The following is a 22616-nucleotide window of genomic DNA, read 5'->3' on the forward strand; positions in this document are numbered from 1 at the left end:
GCTACACATCCCCCACTGTAATCCATTGTCTACACTGACCACACTTACTCCCAGGCTTTGGGACTTCCGGACTGTCCCCACCCCATCCCCTTTAATGATACAGTTCAAGCATCTTAGTTGAAACTATCACCGTCTACCCCCAGCCTGTTCTTTTGCCATACAAAATTACTTCCTGTCCTCAAAAGGTACCATGGGCCCTCTTCCTTCCTTGCCTTTACCAAGGCCTGTTCTATCTAGAATTCCTTTCTCTGGCTAAATTGACAAAAATCTTGTGCTCCCAGCAGTAATTTAGAAATTACATGTCTTCCTGTACTCCATACCGTGAGACCACCCACAGGTACTCCCTCTCCTGTACTCTTTAGCATTTTGTGCATCTCCTCATCTAGACCTGGATTAAGGAGCAAAGCTAGGAGCACCTACCTGGTCCCTGTTGTATAATGGACATTTGAATGTCATTAGGCATACCATAATACTACTGGAAGTGTCCTAAGGAAGATGATAATATATTTATTAGAACTTCTCTCAAGGAGACTAAGGTATAGGGTTGGGAAAGACTGAAAAGTAAGTAGGGTTGAAGAGTAAAAATCCCCAGGAACTAGGTTCCAGTCCTAGCTCCAAACTACCTTCTCAGGTGGATGAATCTGGGTACCTGTGATACTTCTGTTTTATTGGCTGGAGTGTCCATATTTGGGGTCAGAGTTGAGTGACCAGTAGCTAAAGAATTTGTGTTTTTAGTTTGTCAAGGAGGCTCTCTGTCCAATCTTGCTTTTCGTCTGCATTTACTATGCTGTGTGAACTTCTTGTTTTCTCAAGTAATGTGATTATGTGTTCCCATCATTGTGTGGATTATATTTTAACCTCTTTTATCCTCAGAAACTGGCATAGTGCTGGACACATAGCAGAGATTCAGAAGGAGTTGGTTGGATTAACCAATATGTCCAATTAGTGCAGTCAGTGTTAATTAAATCACCTTTAAACATTGTCTTCATAAATGTGCAAAAATCTTAAATTCATGATCAGTTTGTGAGTATGGCATCAAACAAATTCCAGGCCTAGAGAAATATGTTTATGTAATTCCTCAGCAAACAATAATATTTGTCTTCTATATTAATAGCTTTTGACACATGACTCTATTTCACTCTGAGAAAAATAAAGCACATCTAAAATTTGCTAATATATTTTTCTTTTTGCCTGAAGATAACCATATGCTGAGGTATATCTGGTCCAGATGTTTCGTAGCGTAAACTCCTGAAGGATGCAAAAGTCTCCATTTATATCTATGATTCCATTCCATGTGGCTTGAGAGATGAATTTAACCTCTTAGGCTGTCCTATTATAGGTAAATATTAGACAATGGTAAATATTAGGTAAGTATCTATGGTATATATTGGGCAATATTCACTTTTTATTCTTAATAGATAATGCTAGAGATGCTTTTTTTGTACTACCCTGAAAATGGATGGAAACAATCTAGGAAGGCATAAGTGTTAAAATCTGAAATGTTAGCTCTGGAAAGAACTCACCAGAGCATCAACATCACTCTTACTTTATACCATCCTCCTGAGGCCCAGAGCAGTGAGGTGCCCTGGTAAAGTTCACACTGCTACTTAGTGCTACACAGGGAGAAGAATCCAGCTGCTTGGCCTCCATACTACTCCCATTCTGTGTAATCATGTCTCCGTGGCTTCTGCCCTTCTCTCTGCCCTACCCCCTCAATGAACTAGAGATAACAGATGGCAGAATTTGTTGAAAGAGGGGAACCAGGGAGGTGAAGGGTGGCTGAGAATTTGCTGTCCAGTGTATGGACAAGCTGCCAACAGCAGATGACCTTCTGAGTCCAAAAATAAGTTTTGGCTCCAGATGAATGCTTGAGGAGTCACTCGTCATTCAAGGATGCTGAAGATTCTCCTAATAATTCCAGAATGTTGGGGTTTAGGTAAGTGTGCTCTTAGGAAGTATATTTATGATGTGTTCCTTTTGTCGACTTAACTCTTTGTCTGTTTGCTTCTTGCCCATCTTTACTGTTGTGAGGGTTTAGTGTGTTTTCAAATTGGATTTTCCCCCAACTGGTTTGGGGCCAGGTTGACAGCTCTAAGAAACAGAAGTTCTCTATTTTCTGGCTACCAGTCCAAAGAGCTTAGTTCAAGCTATTGGCTCTGATCTTCCAAGTCTCTAGTGGCTTGGATTCCTTTATTCAGGGGCTGGCCAGTAAGATAGCATTCAATTCACTCATTGCTGCTTCCTGTACATTCTGTGGTAGAGATCACTGCCACTTTGAAAGCTGCAGGATTGCATCTATCAGAGACTGAGATGCCTGAGATTCCAAGGCGGTTGGATTCTTTACTCTATGGAGAGAGTGTGAGAAAGAAGAAGCCCTTAATAATATTTGAAAATACAAAGCAACAGGCCTTATTTAGAACAGATTGTAGATGGTATCATGGAACAGAAGATCCCTGTATTCACAGTTGCTGTTTAAGGAATTTGATCACACCATTTGGATGGGACTATAATAAAGAGAGTAATAGAGGATTGCAGTTTGGTTAAGTATCAGCAAGGAAATTTTAGTCAAAATATTTAAAATACAATGAAAGAGAGGGAGAGAAATAGAAGCACACACAAGCACATGCTTTCATAGGTAGTAGGCAAACTGATGAGGTCATGAAGGAAGGAGAGCAGAACAAAGATGGTGTTGAGAGCCCTGACCACGGAACAGCTATGAGAATATATAAATGGGTGTTGATCTGAGTGTGAGTTGGCAATGGCCTGCCTTTAGCACAGCAACTATAGTGGGAGATACAAAGGAAATGATTGCTAGATTAGAATGTATAAATGTTAAAAATTTCTTCTAACTAACAAAGAGACAAATGGAAAATTGTAAAAATACCAGCAACTCCTATGACTGTGAATTAATACCCTTAATATAAAAGAGCGGTTATGAATTCATAAGAAAAATAAAAAGCTAATACAAGAAGAAGGGCTTTACTAGAAGAATTACAAGTGGCCACCGGAAAAATGGAGCTTTATAAGTTACCAAATCAGTGCACGATGTTTCTTTTTCTGTGATCAACTTGGCCAGAAGTTAATTTAAATTAATGATATGACTAGTTTTGTCAATGATTTAGTAATAGAGACTCTATTTTATATATTGCTGAGGGGCATGTAAAATGGTACATTTCTGGATAGCAGTTTGGAAGTACCTATCAAGAGCCTGAAAAAACATTCATGACTTATGAGCCAATGATCCTTCATCCTAAGTTGTATCTTAAGGAAATAATCAGAGATGTGCACAAAAATATATGGTCAAGTATATTCATAGTAGCATTATTTATAACAATAAAAATGGAAGCAGGTGGATTATCTTGCAGTGAATAACACACAGAATTCCATATAATCAGAATATTCAATAACGTGAAGATTATTTCATGATATCCTAATCTTATTAAGTTGTAGGTAAAGCATGGTTCCTAAAATACCTGATGGAATTTCCAATAATCTCATCAATGGTTATTTATGAGTAATGGAATTAAAGGTAATTTTTATTTCTTTATACTTGTATGAATTGAAAAATTTTCTATATTCAAAAGTTCTTTCACAATCAGAAAAAAAAAAGTAAAAGTTTTCCCCAGCCTTCTTATGTACAGAAAATCCACAAATTTTGACTGTATAGTTGGATACATTGCAGCAATTACATTACAGTTGAGTAACTGCCATTGCTTTCAAGATAGAAAACATTTCCATCACCCTTAAAATTTCCTCATGTCATGACATGACGCAGTCAGTTCCATCCCCCCAAATAATTCCTGACAACCACCACTCTTTCTGTCACTGTTGTTCTGTCTTCTACAGAACTTCAGTATGATTTTAAGATTGATCCATGCTGCTGTATATGCTGTATTTTGTTCTAAAGAATATATTCTGCAAGAATACTCATTGTGTGGTTCATTCCAAAAATTAACCCTGGGATGAAGAGGCAGGCCATGGGCATAATAAGGAGAACAATATTACTGAGTCTGGAGATCTTAGACAAGTCATTATTTTCTGATTCTTAGTTTGCTCATCTGTAAAGTGAGGTTAATAGTAACACTTTCCTTACCCATACTTCAGCAGTGTGATGGGTAACAAATCAGAATATGCTTATTTAACCACTTTGTGAGGCATGAGCATCAGTTTCTGGTTTTATTGTCATTATGAGTCTAATTAAGGTTGTGGGTGGGTAGGTTGGTCTTCCTATCCTTGAAAAGGAGATTTGTCTCTGCAATTTCTGACATTAGGTTAAGCCCGTGATGAATTGCCATCAGGGAGATTGCTAAGAAATGGGCCAGATGTTTGAGAACGTTTCACCACAAGGGGTAATTGATAGAATTCTCTAGCATCAGTTATTTTCAGATCCAGGTTTTGATATCCATACTTTTTTCTTCTTTTGCTTTCTTTTCCAAATCCCTCTGTGTTGAGAGCATTGTCTCTACTAATAGGTTAGAGTGTATGAACATCCTCCTCCTTTGTGAATCTTTTGTTACCTAATAAGCAATTCTTTGACTTCTCAAGGCAATGGAGTTAAGATTTGGGGGAACAAAAAGACATTGAAAAACCAGGAAGAGTTCAAACCGGTTTGCAGACAAGCACTAGACACTAGGAACTAGCTTTAAATGACTTGCAAGAAAGGATACAACAAACATGTCTGGGTCATTCACGACTCATTTATTTACTCATTATTCGTTCAACCAACCAAATTTTGGTTGTTTACATCATGTTCTAGATATTCTGTTGAGATACAGTTGATAATTGCCTTATTGGAAATTATATTCACGTAGGAGAGGAAGACCAAAAATCAACAAACCAACCAATTAAATAGTTACAAATTCTGATGAGTTCAAGAGCTGCAACAGGGATGCCCTAACTCCATAGGGAGAATTGGATGGTTTTATTAATGAGAGTGACTTGATAGGTTTTAATCCTGGATGTTTTCATAAAACAGAACTGCTCATTCTCGCATCTGTTGCCAGCAGTTTATTTGCAAAGAATTTAATTAAAATGCAAGGAAAAAATACATTAAAGTTTTATTTAGTTATTATTTCCTAAGACAATAATTTATCAAGATTTTCCCTTTGGGATAATGTCAGGTACTATAGAGCACTGTGGTCTTCCCTCTATTAATCTGTCCACTTTTTAATGGGGAAGGCTCCCCGCCTGGGGTTCCCATTTCAGCGAGCCAGATACCCAATGCCAGCACATGTATCATTTAGGCTCCTGTGGGTGGTTTTGGCTGGATTTAAAATAATAGCAGTCAGAATCTGATTTATTAGCCAACTGAGCTATTTTAAATCAAATTCTTTGGTACCTTCATTTTCTAACAGCAGCTTCAGGTCAGTAGTAGAGTTTTGATATTTTTTCTCCCCAGATATTTTGCATATGTCATGGAAGGGTCACATAACCTTGAAGAATCATCCTAATTTTTTATATGTTACACAGATACCTTTGCTATTTACTTACCATGATAGTTATCGCGTTTTCTGGCCAAGTGCATCTTCTGTGTGATTGCAACCTCCTATGGCCCTAATAAATATTTGAGAATATGGTCTTTCAGTCATGAAGAATGATAGACCGTGGTTTTATTAGTTATCTAACTAAAGTATCTGAAATTAAGTTGCCTTAAAAATAGATTTTATTTTTCATTGATATATTCTAAGGCAGTATACAATATATCAAGAGTTTATATTTGAATTAAAACCATAGCTTTGGAACTTCCTGCATGAACTTGGGCAAGTATTTAAACTTTCTGTGTCTCCGTTTCCTCATCTAGAAAATGCAGGTGGGTATAAAAGTAGGATAGCAGTGAGAATTAAATGAGTTCGCATGTATAAAGAATTTAACTCATATTTGCGAGAATCATGTGAGTCCTTCAGGAACATTCATTTTTCCACTTATTAAATATCGTGTCCCAGGCACTGTTGTTAGATATTGGCATACTAAACGAGGAAGGATAAATCTTTGTCTCAGCAAGAGGCCTGAGCTTCTGGCCCAGGGCAACCTGCCCCAGCCAGATGGACATGGAGAGTAGGGGAGTGTGGAAACTCAGAGCCATGGGGAGACCGTTGGTTCTTCTGTGCTCTGCAGGATTTTGATATTAAGGTTAGATCCATTGAGTTGCTTTTTCTCTTTTCGGATTGTGTTAGTGATCAAATACTACCTTGCTTTTGTAAAGCCACAGGAAACTTGTGGAAGTCTTTTTTTTTTTTTTTTTTTTTTTTTTTTAATTGGAAGTAGCACATGGTAGTGGGTAAGGGAGCAGATTAAAGAATCAGATGCACACAGAGTACAAAATCATAGACCTGGATTCCAGTCCATTTACCAGCTTTACCTCTTACCAAAGAGGTTAAGAAACTTGCAGGTTTCTGGTTCCCTGAGAGTACTACCTCATCTATTACCCATACTAAGAATATGAAGATCATAATGCTGCAAAAGTTGTCTGCGAACAAAATAGGTTTGTGGTAAGAACTAAAAGAGCTATGCCTTTAGAAAGCTTAGCACAGGGGCACCTGGGTGGCTCAGTCTTTAAGCGTCTGCCTTGGGCTCAGGTCATGATCCTGGGATCGAGCCCCACGTCGGGCTCCCTGCTCCGCGGGAAGCCTGCTTCTCCCTCTCCCACTCCCCCTGCTTGTGTTCCCTCTCTCGCTGTGTCTCTGTCAAATAAATAAATAAAATCTTAAAAAAAAAAAAAAAAAGAAAGCACATTTAGCACATGGTATGTGTTCAGTTACTAACCATCATCTTACCATTGTTGTAATTAGTCATTATGTTTCTTTTAAGGTAAAGATTCATGAAAGCTATTTGAATTGCCCAGTGACATAACATGGATTCAAACCCAGTTCTTCCTGATTTCAAAATGCAGGTTGTTTGCATTGATGTCATGCCTCCTCATGAGAGAAACAAAACAAAAACTGGACCAACCTCTCTGAAAAACTAAAGTCATGTAATTCCTGCCACTACTATTAGTCAAAAGAAAAATAACGGCTCACCCAGTTGTTAAAAATGATATTGGAGTAAACATTAACAGTCATACATTTTATGGAAGGATGATCAAAATAGATGGCAAGTACGGTTTCCTTAGCTTTCTTCGTTAGTATTCTCTACCGTGCAGAGCTACCACTCTGACGATTTTCCAAATCCCAGCATGTTTCTGTTTCCCAGGTGAGTGTACCTTATGGTTCAACCCAGTGTGAGCCATTTATTTCAGAAGCCCAGATGCAGGGGTGCCTGGGTGGCTCAGATGGTTAAGGGTCTGCCTTCGGCTCAGGTCACAATCCCAGCATCCTGGGATCGAGCCCTGCATTGGGCTCCCTGCTCGGCGGGGAGCCTGCTTCTCCCTCTCCCTCTAATGTTCCCCCCACTTGTGCTCTCTTGCTCTCTCTGTCAAATAAATAAATAAAATCTTAAACAAACAAAAAAAGCCCAGATGCAGAAAGGGGTGTGTGGCTGGGGCAGGCTCTTGTCTCATGGGTGGGAGTCAGATGGTATCTGAGAAGGGTATATGTGAGGCTTAAGTTTGAACTTGTGTCTTGAGTATCCATTGACCAAAAGATCTGTCTTACACTGCTGTCCCATGAGTAATGAAATGCTGAGCTTCCCTCTCATTTACACGATTTATTCAAACAGTAACTGGAGACTCAAGGTTTAAAATCCCTTTGCCAAAATGTATTCGTTCATGAGTTCCTTACCAAGTTGGTCAGAGTCTTGGTTTCATAATGGAAAATTATCTAAAATATCTATATTCTGTGCATGTATATATACACGTGTGAACGTGTGTGTGTGAGAGAGAGAGAGAGAGGGAGGTCTGGGCTCATAGCAGAGACCATCTACACTAATGAATAGCATTGCAGATATTAGAAGAAGCATATATTAAGTCGTTTAGAAATGCGTCTCTCAAATTCTTATATTTTTAACAAGCCTCTATGGACTCATTAAAATTTCAGAATCCTACAAAAAATTATCCCGTTTGTAAATGGAAGTTTTACATTTTCAAAGCTTGAATGAGGATGTATTTTAGCTTTTGGCCTTTGAATATTTGTTATACAGTTTATGTGTGTCTGTTTCTGTGTGTGTATGTGTAGGCTTTCTATTTTTGGTGAGACAGAAGCTGCTTATATGCCTTAGGGTTTTCCAAAGTGGAACATTTTTATATTAAAGTTTTGTACTCTATTAATGGAATATATGACCCCTTCAGCTGCAGAGAGGAGAGCCATAAGCGAATCCCCATGTGCTTTTCCTCTCGTGTTCTTTGCAGCTTATCTTCTTCCTGAAGGAAGCAAAGGAGGGCATGGAGATGTTGTGTTTTTGCTTTGCTTGTCCTAGAGCAGTGGCTTGGGGGAAAGACAGTACATAGGACTTCATATTGGTAGTTTCAATTGCTAATACTTTTTGAACTTTAACCATGTACTAGTTTCTCTTTATGGGCTCTGTGCATCTTAGCTAATCAGCTTCGCAGTATTCCTCTGACATAGGGAGTATAATTACCCCCAGTTCGCAGATGAAGAAATTAAAGCATGGTGAGTTTAAGAAACTGCTCAAAGCTACATGTACATGGTAAAGGGCATTCAAATCCAGGCCACTGGTTGTATGGCTTGGGCTCTTAAGCGCTAGGCCCATGGTGTCCATGGAAGAAATAACCATCATCATCGTAACCATAACTCCATTTAAATGTATGTTTACCCTGTAAGCATTGTGCTAATTGTTTTTTATTTTCACGAAGACCTCAAGGGGGAAACTATTGTAGACCCCATTTTACCACGTGGAAACCAAGGCTGAGTGGTTGTGTAACTGGCCCAGAACCAGACAGCTAGTGAGAGGGGGGACTTGAGTTTGAAATGAGTCTGTCTGACTTCAAAGTGGGCAGGTAAAGATACAGAGCAGGAAGCACAGATGGCCCAGTCTCTACCCATGACTTGATATGAGCATGGGCTTCTCCTTAGCCAGGGATCACCACAACCTCCCTGATGAGTCGGGGTCAAAAAAGTAAATTACGCACAACATTGCAGGCGTTGGGTACCACGGAGGCCACTTTGCAACAGAGGTTCTCACTTCGGAGATTGGGGGAAGAGTCCATGTGTGCCTGCGTGTGTATCTGCTGTTACTTAAAGCTCTCAAAAGGACCTTTATGGGAAGTAATTGAAGGCATTTAAGAGGATTAGACACTAGGATATGGACAGTACCTTTATAACGTAATGTAGACAATGACCCTAAGAGGGTTTCTTAGTGACTGCACTCCAGCATGTCCGAGATGTCCATGTGGAGAGGAAGTTTCAGGGGAGCTTGTTGTCCATCTGTACATTTGGAGAGCCATTCTCTGGAAGAGACTTGCCTTTGAAGTTACTGGGGGTGGGGGGGACTTCCTGTCAGCTAGAGCTGCCCAACCATGGAATGGGCTGCTTCAGAGCCTCACCCGCTCCCCGTCACTGCAGGTGCCCGTGCGGAAGGTGGATTAGCAGGCAGGGAAGTGGGGAGAGATCCCGGTACTGGGGGCAGGGTTGGGGGGAACGGAGAAGGAAACTGTTCTGATTCTGAGATCTTGTCCTTTTACACAAAATAAATGCCATCGAAGCTATAAATGCGAGCCATTTATTTTAATAGATTTTAGTGTACTTTAGAATCTATTACCTATAAAAGATGCCAAGAAGAAAAATACCTTCAGAAGAAAAAAAGAAGATATTTCTTCTATTGGAAGAACATACACTTGGAAGTAAGTTAAGGACTCTTGAGTATCAACGGAATCTATAAAGAGATTTGCTATTTTGGAAAATATTGTAGAAGCATCTAGAAATTCCTAACAATATTATAGCTGTATTTGAGTGTAGTTAAAGGGAAGAAATGGGAAAAGCATGTGTTTTTTTTTTTTGTAAGAATGTTAAATTGCCGGGAGTTGACAACATGAATGATTTTCTTATAAAAATGGTGAACTATCAAATGCAACAAAGCTAATAGCTGAGGCCAATCAGAAAGCAAGCAGGAAGTTAATATCGAGGTTACAGAATATCGTGGCAAATGGAGTTATCTACAAAGGTTTGACCATTGGGCTTCTTCCAGCATTTCCCTTGGATGCTTGCATGTTACTTTTCTGCCCTTATGTACGTTAGTTCACTGTTAGAGGCTGAAAACAGCTGCTCAATTAATGTCCAGATAACTATGAATTTCAGTATTATACTGTGAAAAATTGGAGTTTTTTTGTTTTGTTTTTGAGCATTGGGTATAGAAGGCTTTGGAACACTGAACTGCCTGGGTCCTTTCCTTTCTGTTGTCTTAGGATATAGGTCAGGCCCTTTTATATTTAAAGGGTATAAAGGAAGATAGTGTGCAAAGTGGTACCTTGAGGGTGCCATGAGTTTTTTTGTTTTGTTTTTTTTTTTAAAGAGAAGGAACTTGGTTTTCAAAAGGAAGGGATGCAGAATGTGTATACTGTGGCTCATTGTCAACCATGAGACAGCTCAAATCTTATACTGATTCTTAAATTTAGCATCATTTACATAGGAAATAAAATGCAGAGATGATCACTGGGAAGTGGGCTTATGTAGCATGAAAGAGAATTAGTTTGTGCAAAGGCAGACTTCAGAGTGCAGAGATTTGCTGTGTTGGGTTTGCTATTTGTTAGGATCCTGAAAGCTAATGTGGTGACATCAGATTTTTAAGCCTGCTAAAATTTCTTCTGTACATTTGTAAACATCCATGTTCATAAAATTGGTACACAGCATTTTGGATTTCTGAGATGCTAACATCCAGGGCTGGACTTGCTCCTCTCAGCTCTTCCCTCATTAGACTTCTCTCTCCAACCCCGGAGAAGGTATCATTCCATGTGAAAATTTAATTTCTTGAAGGGGGCGTGGTCCTGAAAACCCGGCTTGAGATGTTTTGGTAACAGACCATTCTGACCCAACTACTCCAAAGATGGAAGAAAACCCTTCTCTCTCACACTGCCTTCCCTCTTTGAAATATACCTCTCTTGCGGTGTGGTCTCCAAAGCAATTCTCGGGAGGTTCTGTGCTTCTCTCTAATTGCCATTAGAGAGAGCTGAGACTCCTCCTCCTTTGCCGTTCTGCAGGGTTCCTAACTATTCTCTTTGACTAAAGTTATTCGCTAAAAATTAAAGGGGCTAGGAGGATCAAAGGCTGTGTGTTTTCAGAATGATGCTGGCATTTGTGTGGGGGTCCTTTAACAGTTTGGAACAGTGAGGGGGCAAGGGGAGAGGCAACTGCATGTTTCAGCATTTTCTTGGGGCGGACTTGTCTTTGTAGTCTAATAGATTGTTTTCCATCTAAATTCTGGTTTACTAGTTACGTATTTTAGGCCTGTTACTAATTTCTCAAGTCCTTTGAAGTGGGGATATGACCATAGCATCTACTTGATAGGGTGCTGTTGACAGGAACTTTGGTAATGCATTCAGAGTGCTGACCACAATGCGTGTGAGCTGTTATTATTTCAAAGCTATCCTTAATCTTTTGTGGAAATAGAACGGTGGCAGAAAATGAACCAACTGTGTGGGGGAATCTTTTAAAGTGAAATTGTTGAGTAGAAGAGACTCAGACACCGAATTTTCTACAAGGCAAGTCAATGGTCTGGATTCCACCAATAGATGAAATTTTCTGAAAGTGTCCTTAGCTCCCTAAAGCAGGGCCGTCGTGAGGGAAATAGTGTTGTAATGCAGTGTGTCAGGTATTTATTACACTCCAGGGAGGATTCAAGTTGTCCCCAAATCTGAATTACAGCAGGGTCCCAGCGTGTCACATCTGCTCTCCCCTCTCTCGATTCTGCTTCGGAATGCATAAGCTGTGGGGCTAGGATTTACTAATCTCCTCGAGGTCATTAGAAATGGAAAATCAGAGTAGTCATGGGGAGGGAGTTAGGAAAAATCGGGAAGATGGCAATGCTATAAGGATGTGGGGATTCTCCTGGGCAGCCAAGGGTCAACTACACCCACCGAGGTCTGACGCCTGGTGGGGGGTAGGGGGCGGGCAAGAGTTCACACTGGGTTGTGACTTGACCTTCCTCTTGCCAACACCAGAACTTCACCACTTTAAGTGAAATTATCCAATTTCTACCTTCGGATGGAAAGTTCTCCTTTATTCCCTCTTTCACCACAGGTGCCGGAATCACCCTAACTCAGCCACTCTCTCTCACTCTTAAAGCCGTCCTTAGAAAATGATGGGGGTGGGGATCCCCACTTGAGGAAACTCGATCTTTAATGGAAAGCATCCTGTGTGGCACGTTGAGGGTTAAATTTTTGTTGCAGAGAAAGAGTATCAAGTGGCTTTCCAGGAAGATATAAGCCCCAGTTTAGAAACTGCCATTTCTAAAAGGTAAGCCCAACATACATTAGTTTGCACTGCTTTCTGTGAAAGGAATAACTCGCTGCTCCCAGTGGCTGTGTGTTAGTTTGCTTCTGTCAGTCCGCCTGTCATCCATATAATGTATATATCAGGGCGAGGACCTTCCATTACAGTTAATAAAAATCCCGGAACATGACAGAGATCCCTTTGACTGTAGATCCATTTTACAACAGCTCTCCGTTTATCATGTCACATAAATCAAAAGGCAAGTGTTTATCTTATCATTTGGAGGCATCCTTTCTCCCTCTGTGTCCTAGCCCCTCCCCTTGTGCCAGTTTCCAGCCCCTCAAAGATGCTTTGTGCAAGAAAGTGCAAGTTGCTCGTTCTGGCTTTATTGGTTTTTCCCTCTTGCTCTCCTGCTGGCTCTCCCCCTCCCCAAAGCAAGCGAGAACAGAGCAAATGGCCCGGGTGCTCCCCGAGTGCCTGACTTGCGTTCCCTGGGAGGAGAGCCGGAGGGGGAGCGCGCATTCGGAGCAGGCTGCTCTGACTGCGACCACAGGCTGGTTCGTGCAGGCTGTCCTCCCTCAAAACCGTGCATCCCCTCCCCGAAGCAGCCGGCACTGTGCCTCCATTCAGCCACGTTTGGTATGCATGAGCACGGCTGCAGGGAGAGGGGAGGTGGCTTTCTTAAGAAGGTTCAGTGGCTCAGGCAACGCCACTTGACTAATCTCCCAAGTTCCAGGAAGCCTCTGCCCTGATGGAATTTGCAGGTGTGGAGATGACCATGGGATGCCAAGGTAGTGGGGGACCGTTTATTTTCTAGGCATTGCTCAGGTTTGCAGTTTTTGGTTTTCCCAGTGGAATTTGGAAGGGGTCATGAATCAAACTGATGCTCCTCGTCCCCTAAACTGGACCATCCGGAAGCTGTGCCACGCAGCCTTTCTCCCATCTGTCAGACTTCTTAAGGTACTGTAACTTGCTGCTTTGAATGGCTCTGATTGTGCTTTTTAGGTCTAAATACCCAACTTCGCACTTGGGCTGGGACACACCTTTTGGGGAGCACAAACGCTTACGGTGCTGGCTCGGTTGCCCAAGGCTGGGAGCGAGGATCTCAGTGGTCCATCACCACCCCTTGGTGTCAGGGAGGAGAGATGGTCTGAGCCACATTTGAGAATGAGATGATGGTGGCAAAGAATGGGCTGCCTGAGTGCTCGCCCCCCTCGGCCCCCCGCCCTAAACATCCCTAAAATAGAATTAAATTCTTTGGGAGGGTGGGAACCGTAGTGGGAGTGAAATCTCTTACTCCTGGGTGTGTGGCTCTTCGGGTTTTTTTTTTTTTTTCCCCTCCCTGGGGAAGCCCTTCGACCCACTTTCCCTTTAAATGGAACCTGAGAGAACAAAGGATTCTCCTCACTATTTTAAAAGCCCTGTGTCCTTAGGTGGTCACTCAGGTAAAGACAAAGAATGAATCTCATCAGATTGTGACTTCTTTGGTGTCCTTGTTTTTAGAAAGGCATGATAATTTTAGTCTCCTAAGTGAAGCCAGTAGTGGGAAAGTGTTGTTAAATATATATTGAACGTATGCCTTGAGCTCCGGCTCTGAGTTACACAAAAGAATGGTACTACACCTGAGCTTAGAATTGTCACCTTGTGTTTGCAGCATTCTAGAAGCAAATACATTAAAGATACCGAAAAAGTCCCCACAACTCCATAATAATTCACCTTCCTCATCTGTCTAATGGGGAAGAAAATAGACATCAAATTTAAAAGGTGCAGAAAACAAGTATTTTTTCCTAGAAAAGAGAATGTGCTAACACTTTTTTGGGAAAAGTACGTATCTCTGGATGTCCCACATCCATGTGAAGTTAAAAAGGCAAAGTTCTTTATTCTCTTTTCCATATTAATGTGACTGTGATTTAATGACCACTGGATATTGAGCCTAACTGACCATAATGAAGAATTAAAGAATTAGTCCCTAATAAATGACACTTGCAGCATTTTTTTTTTTCCCCTGAGGCTCTGGTTTGGTTGGGTCAAGTTTGATGTGGACAATTAGTTGCACAGCTAAGTGGCTCCTCACAAGAGAGCATTACCCCGTATCTGAGTTTTCCTTATCCTGTTCAACTAAAATCCCATGTTAACTTTGACAAAGGCTGCCCCATGTCCTGTTCAAACCCCCATCATATTGTTGTCATGGCAATGGTTTGCTTCCCTAAGAGAGTATTGAGGAGGAAAAGCCAATTTGGGAATAAGGAGTGGGAGAGAAGCGTCCTTGGATATAAGTGTTTTTGCTGTATAGGAACAACGTGTGTGATAGGGCATGAGAAAGAATGGGGCCAGGGAATGAAACAAATGAATATAAATTTTCCTCCAGCATCACTATTGAATCAAGGGTCTGGGACAAAGGATGTCTTGGCAAATCTAACAAGGACTAAGAAATTCGACTCTAGCAATCCCATGTGCAATGAGAACCATTTTTCACTTAAAGTCATTCATTGCCCCTACCCCCCAAATAATCCTTTTTAACTTACATAATGATGTTCTTAACAGGTATGTGCATAGCACATGCAATATATTATTCATTAATACTCTAGTTGTTTTTTTTTTTAAATGGAAAATGTTATTCATCATTTCCTAGTCACAAAACCAGCAGAGAAGTATCTATTTGAAGTAGATTGCTTATTTTGAGAATAGCTGTTGTCTTTAATGGAAACTACAGTCAATATTGCACCAATACTGTGATTGGTATACAGTTGACGCCCACCATGCGTTTTTAACATGGTGCTTTATAACAAGTCATCTAATAAAGTATACTGATGAGAATCTTCCAATTCTCTCAATACATGAAAGACAGGATGTGTCTTACTAGAGAAGTTCCTTTCCAAATGACATCTGTATTTTTGAAAGATCATACCTGTCCTAGGAAACTTCAGATAGTGAACATATTTCAAACTCTTTAAAAAAAAAAAAAGTGATACCAGATTCTTTCAGCAAGACTTAAAAAGAAAGGAAAGCTACTTTTGTGTATCAGTTTTACATCACCAACATTCTGGATATGAATGTCGTATAGTTTTTTCCCCCCTTTGGATTACTGCTGTCTTATCTGCTTTGCTAGTCCCTACGTATTCTTGCCCTGCTTTTATATTTCAAGTAAATTGGAAGTTCCTGAGTAATCATTTGCATCTTTTGGTCTGTGTTCTTCCTGGCTTAGTTTATAAATTAAATACTTAATAACTGTGATTCTTACTGTTCTTTCCTATTTCCCTCCCTCCCTTCCCAGTCTCCTGTTCTCCCCCTCACACACTTTCACCACCATGGTAATTTAGTGGATGGGTTCTCTGGGCATCCCTGAGTCTATTGAAATCATAAGCTAACAAACCCAATTCTCCCACTCAACAGGTTATTTTTGGTCCCGTTCCAAGCATCTTTCTGGCATGTTTTTTTCCAGTGCTCTGACTTGTCAGTAATGCAGTAGAGGGTGTGATGGTATGGTCAGATTTAGCTAACCCCAGATCACTCACCATTTCTCACAGATTGGGCTCAAGCCACTTTCCCTCGCTGCCCTCCCCTTGAGAATGTATGTTTCTTGGCTAACTTATTTCAGCACCATGTTAATACTTAGAAATGGCTTTATAATCCTGTTTTCTCTATTTCCTAATAGAAACAGGATACTAAGGAATTAGAAGCGGAAGGCTGGCATCTGAAGCATGAACTAAACTCAATGAATGAATGTTGGAATATACTTATTATTCCTTCTGAAAACATCTCATTTGTTGCTTTGTCCATCTCAGAGCAAATTTTGAACATGCCAACCAACTCACATTTTGAATTTGAGATTGCATTTGGAAATAACACTTGAAAATGAATTTTTGGACAGGCTCATGATGATGATAGCCAAAAGACAGAGGCTGTTTTCAAACGGACACATTTCAAATGGGACCCTGTCCAAGCTATTTCTCTTCAGTTGTCCTTTGCTTCATTCTTAAGTGTTTTAAGATTTCATCTTGCTAATCACAAGAAGTCAAGTTTATTTCAGTGACAGAATGTTCTTAGCATATTTCATATTCATTATTAGGTCTGCCTCTGCCATTGTTTTATTTGGGAAATTTTTATTTTGGTAACTTAGGATGAATTTGAAGGTTAATTTTAGGGCGGAGAGCTTTGTTTGTATTGAAGTCTCAGTGGACTTACTGAAGAGAACGCTTCTGAAAATGGTTGCACTAAGGGAAGGGGAAGCTCTGTAGTTGAACAGATTTTACATACAAACATTTAAGCCAGTTTGTCAAGACCAAGACCTATCATTTTAGGATTTTCAAAGTTTTATACTGAGAAGGAGTCTGATTTTGTACTTGGAGCAATGTCAAAATAGATTAAAAAAATTATATTCTGGAGAGTTACATCTAAACACTGGATCCAAATTCTGTTGTGTTCCTAACCACCTGTGTGACCTTGGGTAAATTACTTAACCTCTCTGTAACTTGGTGTCATCTTCTTTAAAATGAAGAGGTTAGGTTAGGCCTTGACTCGTATCCAGTGCTAAGATTCCATGTGGTAAAGGCTACCATCTTCTGTGGGTATGAAAGAACATAATCTCTTGAGGCTAAAAATAGTTCAACTGGATTGGATATTCAAATAGAAGAGGACTAGAACATTCAGCAGCATTAAAAATCATATAGGGCCTTAGCTGCTAAGCTAAGACATTTGACAATTATCCTGAAAACCATGGAGTATGATCAAAGGGATGTTAGCAGGGAGGTGACTTCCAGATTCAGGTATTAAATAGATTGCTCTGGCTGCACCATGTAGTATGGGTAGAAGATGGTAGGATCGACAACCTAGAGGTGAAATTGGAGGCCCAGAGAATTGGTGAAGATGTGGCCTAAGGCAGTAGGAATGGAGGTAAAATAAACAGGGCTTTGTTAACTTGATTAATTGTGCTGAAGGGAAGAATTTAGGCTGAGTTCTGAGTTTTGATCTTTGTAGCTAGTTGGTTAGAGGTCCCCCTGTCTGAGAATAAAGAAAAGTCTTGAGAAGGAAGGATAGAACTTCTCATTTTGTGGTTCCTCTTTCTTGAGTTGGAAAGGGTATGTCAGTTATTCCAGAGGGATTGAGGGAAAAATAAAGTAATTCCATGTCATTGGTGAGTATGAGCCCCAGTGAATACTTGATCACAGGACTCTTTGAAGTAAATAATATGCAATCAGGAATATCTCTTCTAATTTTTTTAGATTATATGCATAGTAAACTCCCAATTTTTTGGAATCTAGTGAAAAAGCTCACCTTTCTCCTCTCTTTCCTATTATTATCCAAAGGATTAGTGAAAGTGAACTGGGTAACAAAAGGGGAATTATTGAGAGTAGTGATCAAGGTAGGCTACAAGATGAGCATAAATTCTGCTCAGTTACTAAGGTTTTCCATTTCTATAATTCCTTGTAATGGTAACCAGTGTCCATTATACTGTCCCTGAAGCATAGTGAGATCCTCATGACAAGATGAATTGAGCTCTGTCTGCTTCTACAGTTGATGCCAGGCATTCCGGAAATTGACTTCCCTTTGATGGTCTCGAACTTGTAGGAAACAGTTAGATTGAGATTCATTTCAATGTATGTTTTAAATTTAAGACTTCCAAAATCTTTTCACATCTGAAATCCTGAATTTTTACGTTGGCACATAGAGGAATGTCAATAAACCAAAGTTTTTTGCTTTGCCAGCACAAGGCCCTCCTGAGCCACCTGCTAGTGAGTAGCAGGTAAGTTTCCACCACGGGAGAGGAAACACACACGTGTTCTATCTAGATGTGTCAGTGAACCTTGGTGAGCAAGGTCAGGGAATGTCTTAGGGACCACTTCTAAGTGCCTTAAAGATGAGACCCTTGAAGAATCAATTGCTTGTAGGCCAACATAGTGTATTGTCAGGAAAAATGTTAAGGGCTCCTAATAAAGAAACTTGCGTCTTTTCGTCTCAGCAAGCGAGCCTCAGATTCCCTTTAAGAAAATGAGAGAAAGCAGAGAAAAAAGAAAAGAAAATGTACTCAAACTGAAACGCGGGAGAGAGAAAAATCTGTCCGGTGTGTTTCAGATGGTGGCTTGATTCAGGCTGCTGAGCAGTCACCATGTGACTTGCCTTTTTGTGAAATGTTCCTCGGGCAGCCTGACGGAAATTCCTGAGGCAACAAGAAACCTCCTTTCTCTCTGGAGAGCTCTGTCTTCTGGTGCCCTCTGTTACAGAAAAAAAAGACTGGAAGTGTGTGGTCGCTGGGGAAAGAGGGAGGATATGGCTGGCAGTCTGAGTGCAGGGCCACCTGGCTCCGGGATGACTTGTGGAGTCCCAGTAATACGGGGCAAGTTCCGTCTCAAGGGAAAGGTTCCGCCTTCCTTGTAGGTAGGACTTCCGGAAGCTAAAGAGAACACTGCCCCTCCAGCAGTGGACTTTCCTCCTCCCCTCCCTCATCTTGTTGCGGTAACATCAACTGGCTCCAGCCTCATCGGCAGGCAACTAGATCTTATCCTTTCTCCCTCTCTATTACTGACATGAAAAGGAGTTTTAAAAGCTCTGGCTGACCAAAAAAAAAAAAAAAAAAAGCATTCAGTAAATGTTTATTGAAGAATAAACAAATAAACAATGCAAGTATGTGGAATCCTGAAGATGCTTAGGAATCACCTGGGAGCTTGTGAGCCCCGCAGATATCCAAGCCCATCCTCAGGGGTGCTTATTCAGTAGGTAGGTGGTGGGCCTGGGAATTTGCATTTTAACGAGCTCTTCAGTGATTGTGATGGGAACAGCTCTTAGAAGGACCACACATGGAGAAGAGCTGACATAGATTCAACTGAGCTGGAGGGAAACTAGATTAAATGCCCTTTCTTATGCTGGCATAGTCACAGATTTTGTGATAGTAAACAGTGAGAGCAAAAGGCTTTAAGTAAACAGTTCAGGTTTTCAAAATTTAATCATGAGCGGTCATTTGCAGGTGAAGAAGTAAATTGAGTTCAGCTGCCCTGTTTTGATTTGTAGATGACAAAATCTGGAGGAATGGTTGTCCCTCTGTCTCTGTTTTGTTTCTATATTGTTTCCACGAGTTGTTTTCGGTCATGTGACATACAATTTCAGGTGTTTATATTCTATTGAATTCACCTGGAGATTTGTGAACCTGAGCTCCCAAAGACGGTGTGTAGGGTAAAAATTCTGCAATATTGTATCTATGCCCCCTTTATCCTTCACCTGTGCCCTTGGGATTGCAGAGGTCACTCAAGTGCATGTTCCTCTGATTCCAATGGAATGTGGTTGTACCAAGTGAGCAGTGGCCTATTTACTTGGGGGCCAAGGCCAAAGCAGCCATAACCAATGCCTACAGTGGTAGAGTTGCTCCGAACTACTCTTGCCCACTCTACCCTACAGCCTTCAAAAACTAATGCAGGAAGAGATTCTGGACCAGAATGGGGAGGGGAGGAAGAGAACATTCTGGGCTTTCATTTGGAAAAGCACATTCAAAATTTAAATTAGTTTTATACTTGAAATTTTTCTTAAATGATGCCTAATATTATTAAATAAGGAGAGCTGAGCTGAACAAAATTGTCTTGGCTCTCGAGCACATGAGAAGGATACCGTAGTATAACTGCTATGGTGGGGTGGATGCAGGCATAACAGAATCTCTAGGAGAGGGATTTGAATTTGTACATTTATCACACATTTATTTTTAAAAGCATTTGGAAATTCACCAACCGGTGGCTGCTCTCTACTTCCATTTTCAGAGGCATGTGCATAGGAATTGAGTTTCGGGTTAGCATTGATAACGTTTACTTCTTCTCCCCCAAATAATTAAAGATTTTTCAAGAGTGGATGGATGGATACATAGGTGGGAAGGAAGGAAGGAAGGAAGGAATTGATTCTATTTATAAATCTATTAACAGCAACATCTTCCATATTAAATTGCCTTGAAGGAAGTTGTATGCACCAAATGAACCCTTGAAGTGTTTCTCAAAGTGTGTTCCAAGACTCCCTGTTACAGAATCAATTTCTTGGGAGTCCACCCAAACCTACTAAGATAAACCCCTGGGAAGACCTTGAGAATCTGCGTTTAAACAAGCAATACAGATGAACCTTACGCATTGTAATATTTGGAGACTATGTCTTCTGAGGTGTGACACTTAAGTAAAGAGACACACTGGCTTATTATGCCTCTGGCATGACCACACCTCAGTATCTGATTTTTTTTTGTTCAAATTTGAACACACAATATCTCTAAGTGTATATAGGCCCATGATGTTTCCATATCTTAAAAGTCCCCATGCTCACAGAGTATTGGAACTTTCATAATTGTCTCTCAAGGGATCACGCAGGGAGCTAGTTTAGGTGCTAGAAATGTATAGCAGATAAGTCGTATCCTGTGTTAAAAGAAAACGTGGCGGGGCGCCTTGGTGACTCAGTGAGTTAAGCATCTGACTCTTGATTTCGGCTCAGATCATGATCTCAGGGTTGTGGGATTGAGGCCCACTTTGGGCTCTGCACTCAGTGGGGACTCTGCTTGAGGATTCTTTCTCTCTTTCCCTCTTCCTCTGCCCCTCCCGCCCCCCCCCCCCCGACACCGCACGGTTGCTCTCTCTCTAAAAGAAATCTCTTTAAAAAAATAAAGCATGGCACGTCAACCTCTTCCTTGTTTATGTAAAGAAATGATGTACTTACATGGATTGGAGGCAGAAAAACTCAGCAGCAAAGAAAGCACTAAGGCTAATATTTGCCCTGATCATTCTGCCATTGCTGAATTACTCAAGCTCCCTTGCATCTGCTGCTTCTCCATACTTTCACCCATTTTTCAGTGTCACCCATTCACCAAGTTGTCTGAACTAGAAAACCTGGGCTTATGCCTTTTACGTTGTCAGCTCCCATCCCTTCCATAATCAGCCAATTAGTTCTGCCAGGTTTCCTCATAAATTTGTCTCTGCTCTACTCCTTCTGTCTATTCATAGTTCCCAGGATCAGTCTCTTACTCTTGGATCCAAAAATACTACAGTTGTCTACTTCAGATTGATCCTTCCTACCGGCACCAGAATGGTCCACTTAAAACGCACGTAAGAATAGGATGCTGCCATATTTGACATTCTTCAGTGGTTCCCCTTCTCCTGTAGACTCAAATCTAACCTCCTGGGTATGGTATATAACATCCTCAGTGATCAATCCTTTGCCTGCTTCTTTACCTTTATATTTTGTCTTTCCTTCCTCAAACCTTGAAATTCCATGTAGCTGGGCTTTTTACACAAGCTATTTCCACTGCCTGGGAAATCTGAGTCACGCCTCCTACTTAACTCCTGCCCATATTTTAATACTGAACTCAGGTGAGCTGGATGAATTTAGGAAAAATTTCCCCAAATCCCCAAAACCAGATTAGGATCTCCTTTTATGCATGTCTATAAAAATTGTGGGTATTTCTATCTTTGCTTTTAGCATGTTGTAATATTCTTTCACCTCACGAGAATCAAATCTTAGACAATTTGGTGTGTGCATTTGGCAAAGAGCTTAGAATATTTTGAGTGCTAGATGAATTACACTTGACTAGGTAAATGTCCAAATAGATAACCGTGCTCTTGATGCAGTTCTCTGAAGTTACTACGGAAAAGAACCAAATGCTATTACAGGGTCTTGGCATTTTTGTCTAATTAACGAAAACTTTGGGCTTTAGTGGGTATACTTCCTATGTTCCCCAAATTGGATGATTAGTTAAGGAATTGAACCAATAATTAATACTCAGTAAAAGTGATGCAGAATAAAATTACATACTCAAGAAAGAAACTGTAAATAGGTAGCACCAGATACCTGCTTTGAAAATATTTGTTGAAAGAGAAGGTGAGAGACTGTAATTACCTCATCTGTTGATTATGTCGGAGAAAGGGCATTCCTTAATTTAGTGATCTAAGAGACTTTAACATATTATCTTTAATAATGTTGAATTAGAGAAAGTATTATTAGAAGAAATACTACATAGTTGTCCTGCTGGGCCATTCTTTTATTTTTTTGAGAGAGAGAGAGAGAGCGCGAGCAAGAGAGAATGTGATCCAGAGGGGAAGGGCAAAGGGAAAGAATCTTAAGCAGGCTCCACACCCAGCACAGAGCCCAATGCAGGGCTCTATTTCATGACCCTGAGATCATGACCTGAGCCGAAATCAAGAGTCACACACTTGACTGACTGAGCCACCTAGACGCCCCTTGCTTTCTTTAAATGTGCCTTTTGCAAGTGTCGAGAGATAACTATGTAGATATAATCCTATTGAAGCATCTTGACATTTCAATTTAACGGTAAATATGACTTAGAAT

At 40.6% G+C, this 22616-nt stretch overlaps 1 protein-coding gene across 8 annotated transcripts in view; it reads left to right on the forward strand.

Moving 5' to 3' along the window:
* TRPM3 (transient receptor potential cation channel subfamily M member 3) overlaps positions 1–22616 on the forward strand; it is an 822204-nt gene that overhangs the window by 303963 nt on the left and 495625 nt on the right. The window contains exons 1-2 of one of the 8 annotated variants that reach the window (XM_027615321.2): positions 12838–13081; positions 13170–13277. The exons of 6 other annotated variants lie outside the window; for them this stretch is intronic. In XM_027615321.2, the coding sequence (XP_027471122.1) occupies positions 13188–13277 (90 nt within the window). In that variant the 5' untranslated portion in view covers positions 12838–13081; positions 13170–13187. Of the gene's footprint in view, positions 1–12837; positions 13082–13169; positions 13278–22616 lie in introns of those variants that run through there. One more of the 8 variants, XM_027615326.2, reaches the window with a different exon arrangement.

This window comes from Zalophus californianus, chromosome 13 (assembly GCF_009762305.2).
Source record: "Zalophus californianus isolate mZalCal1 chromosome 13, mZalCal1.pri.v2, whole genome shotgun sequence".
Lineage (NCBI taxonomy): Eukaryota > Metazoa > Chordata > Mammalia > Carnivora > Otariidae > Zalophus > Zalophus californianus.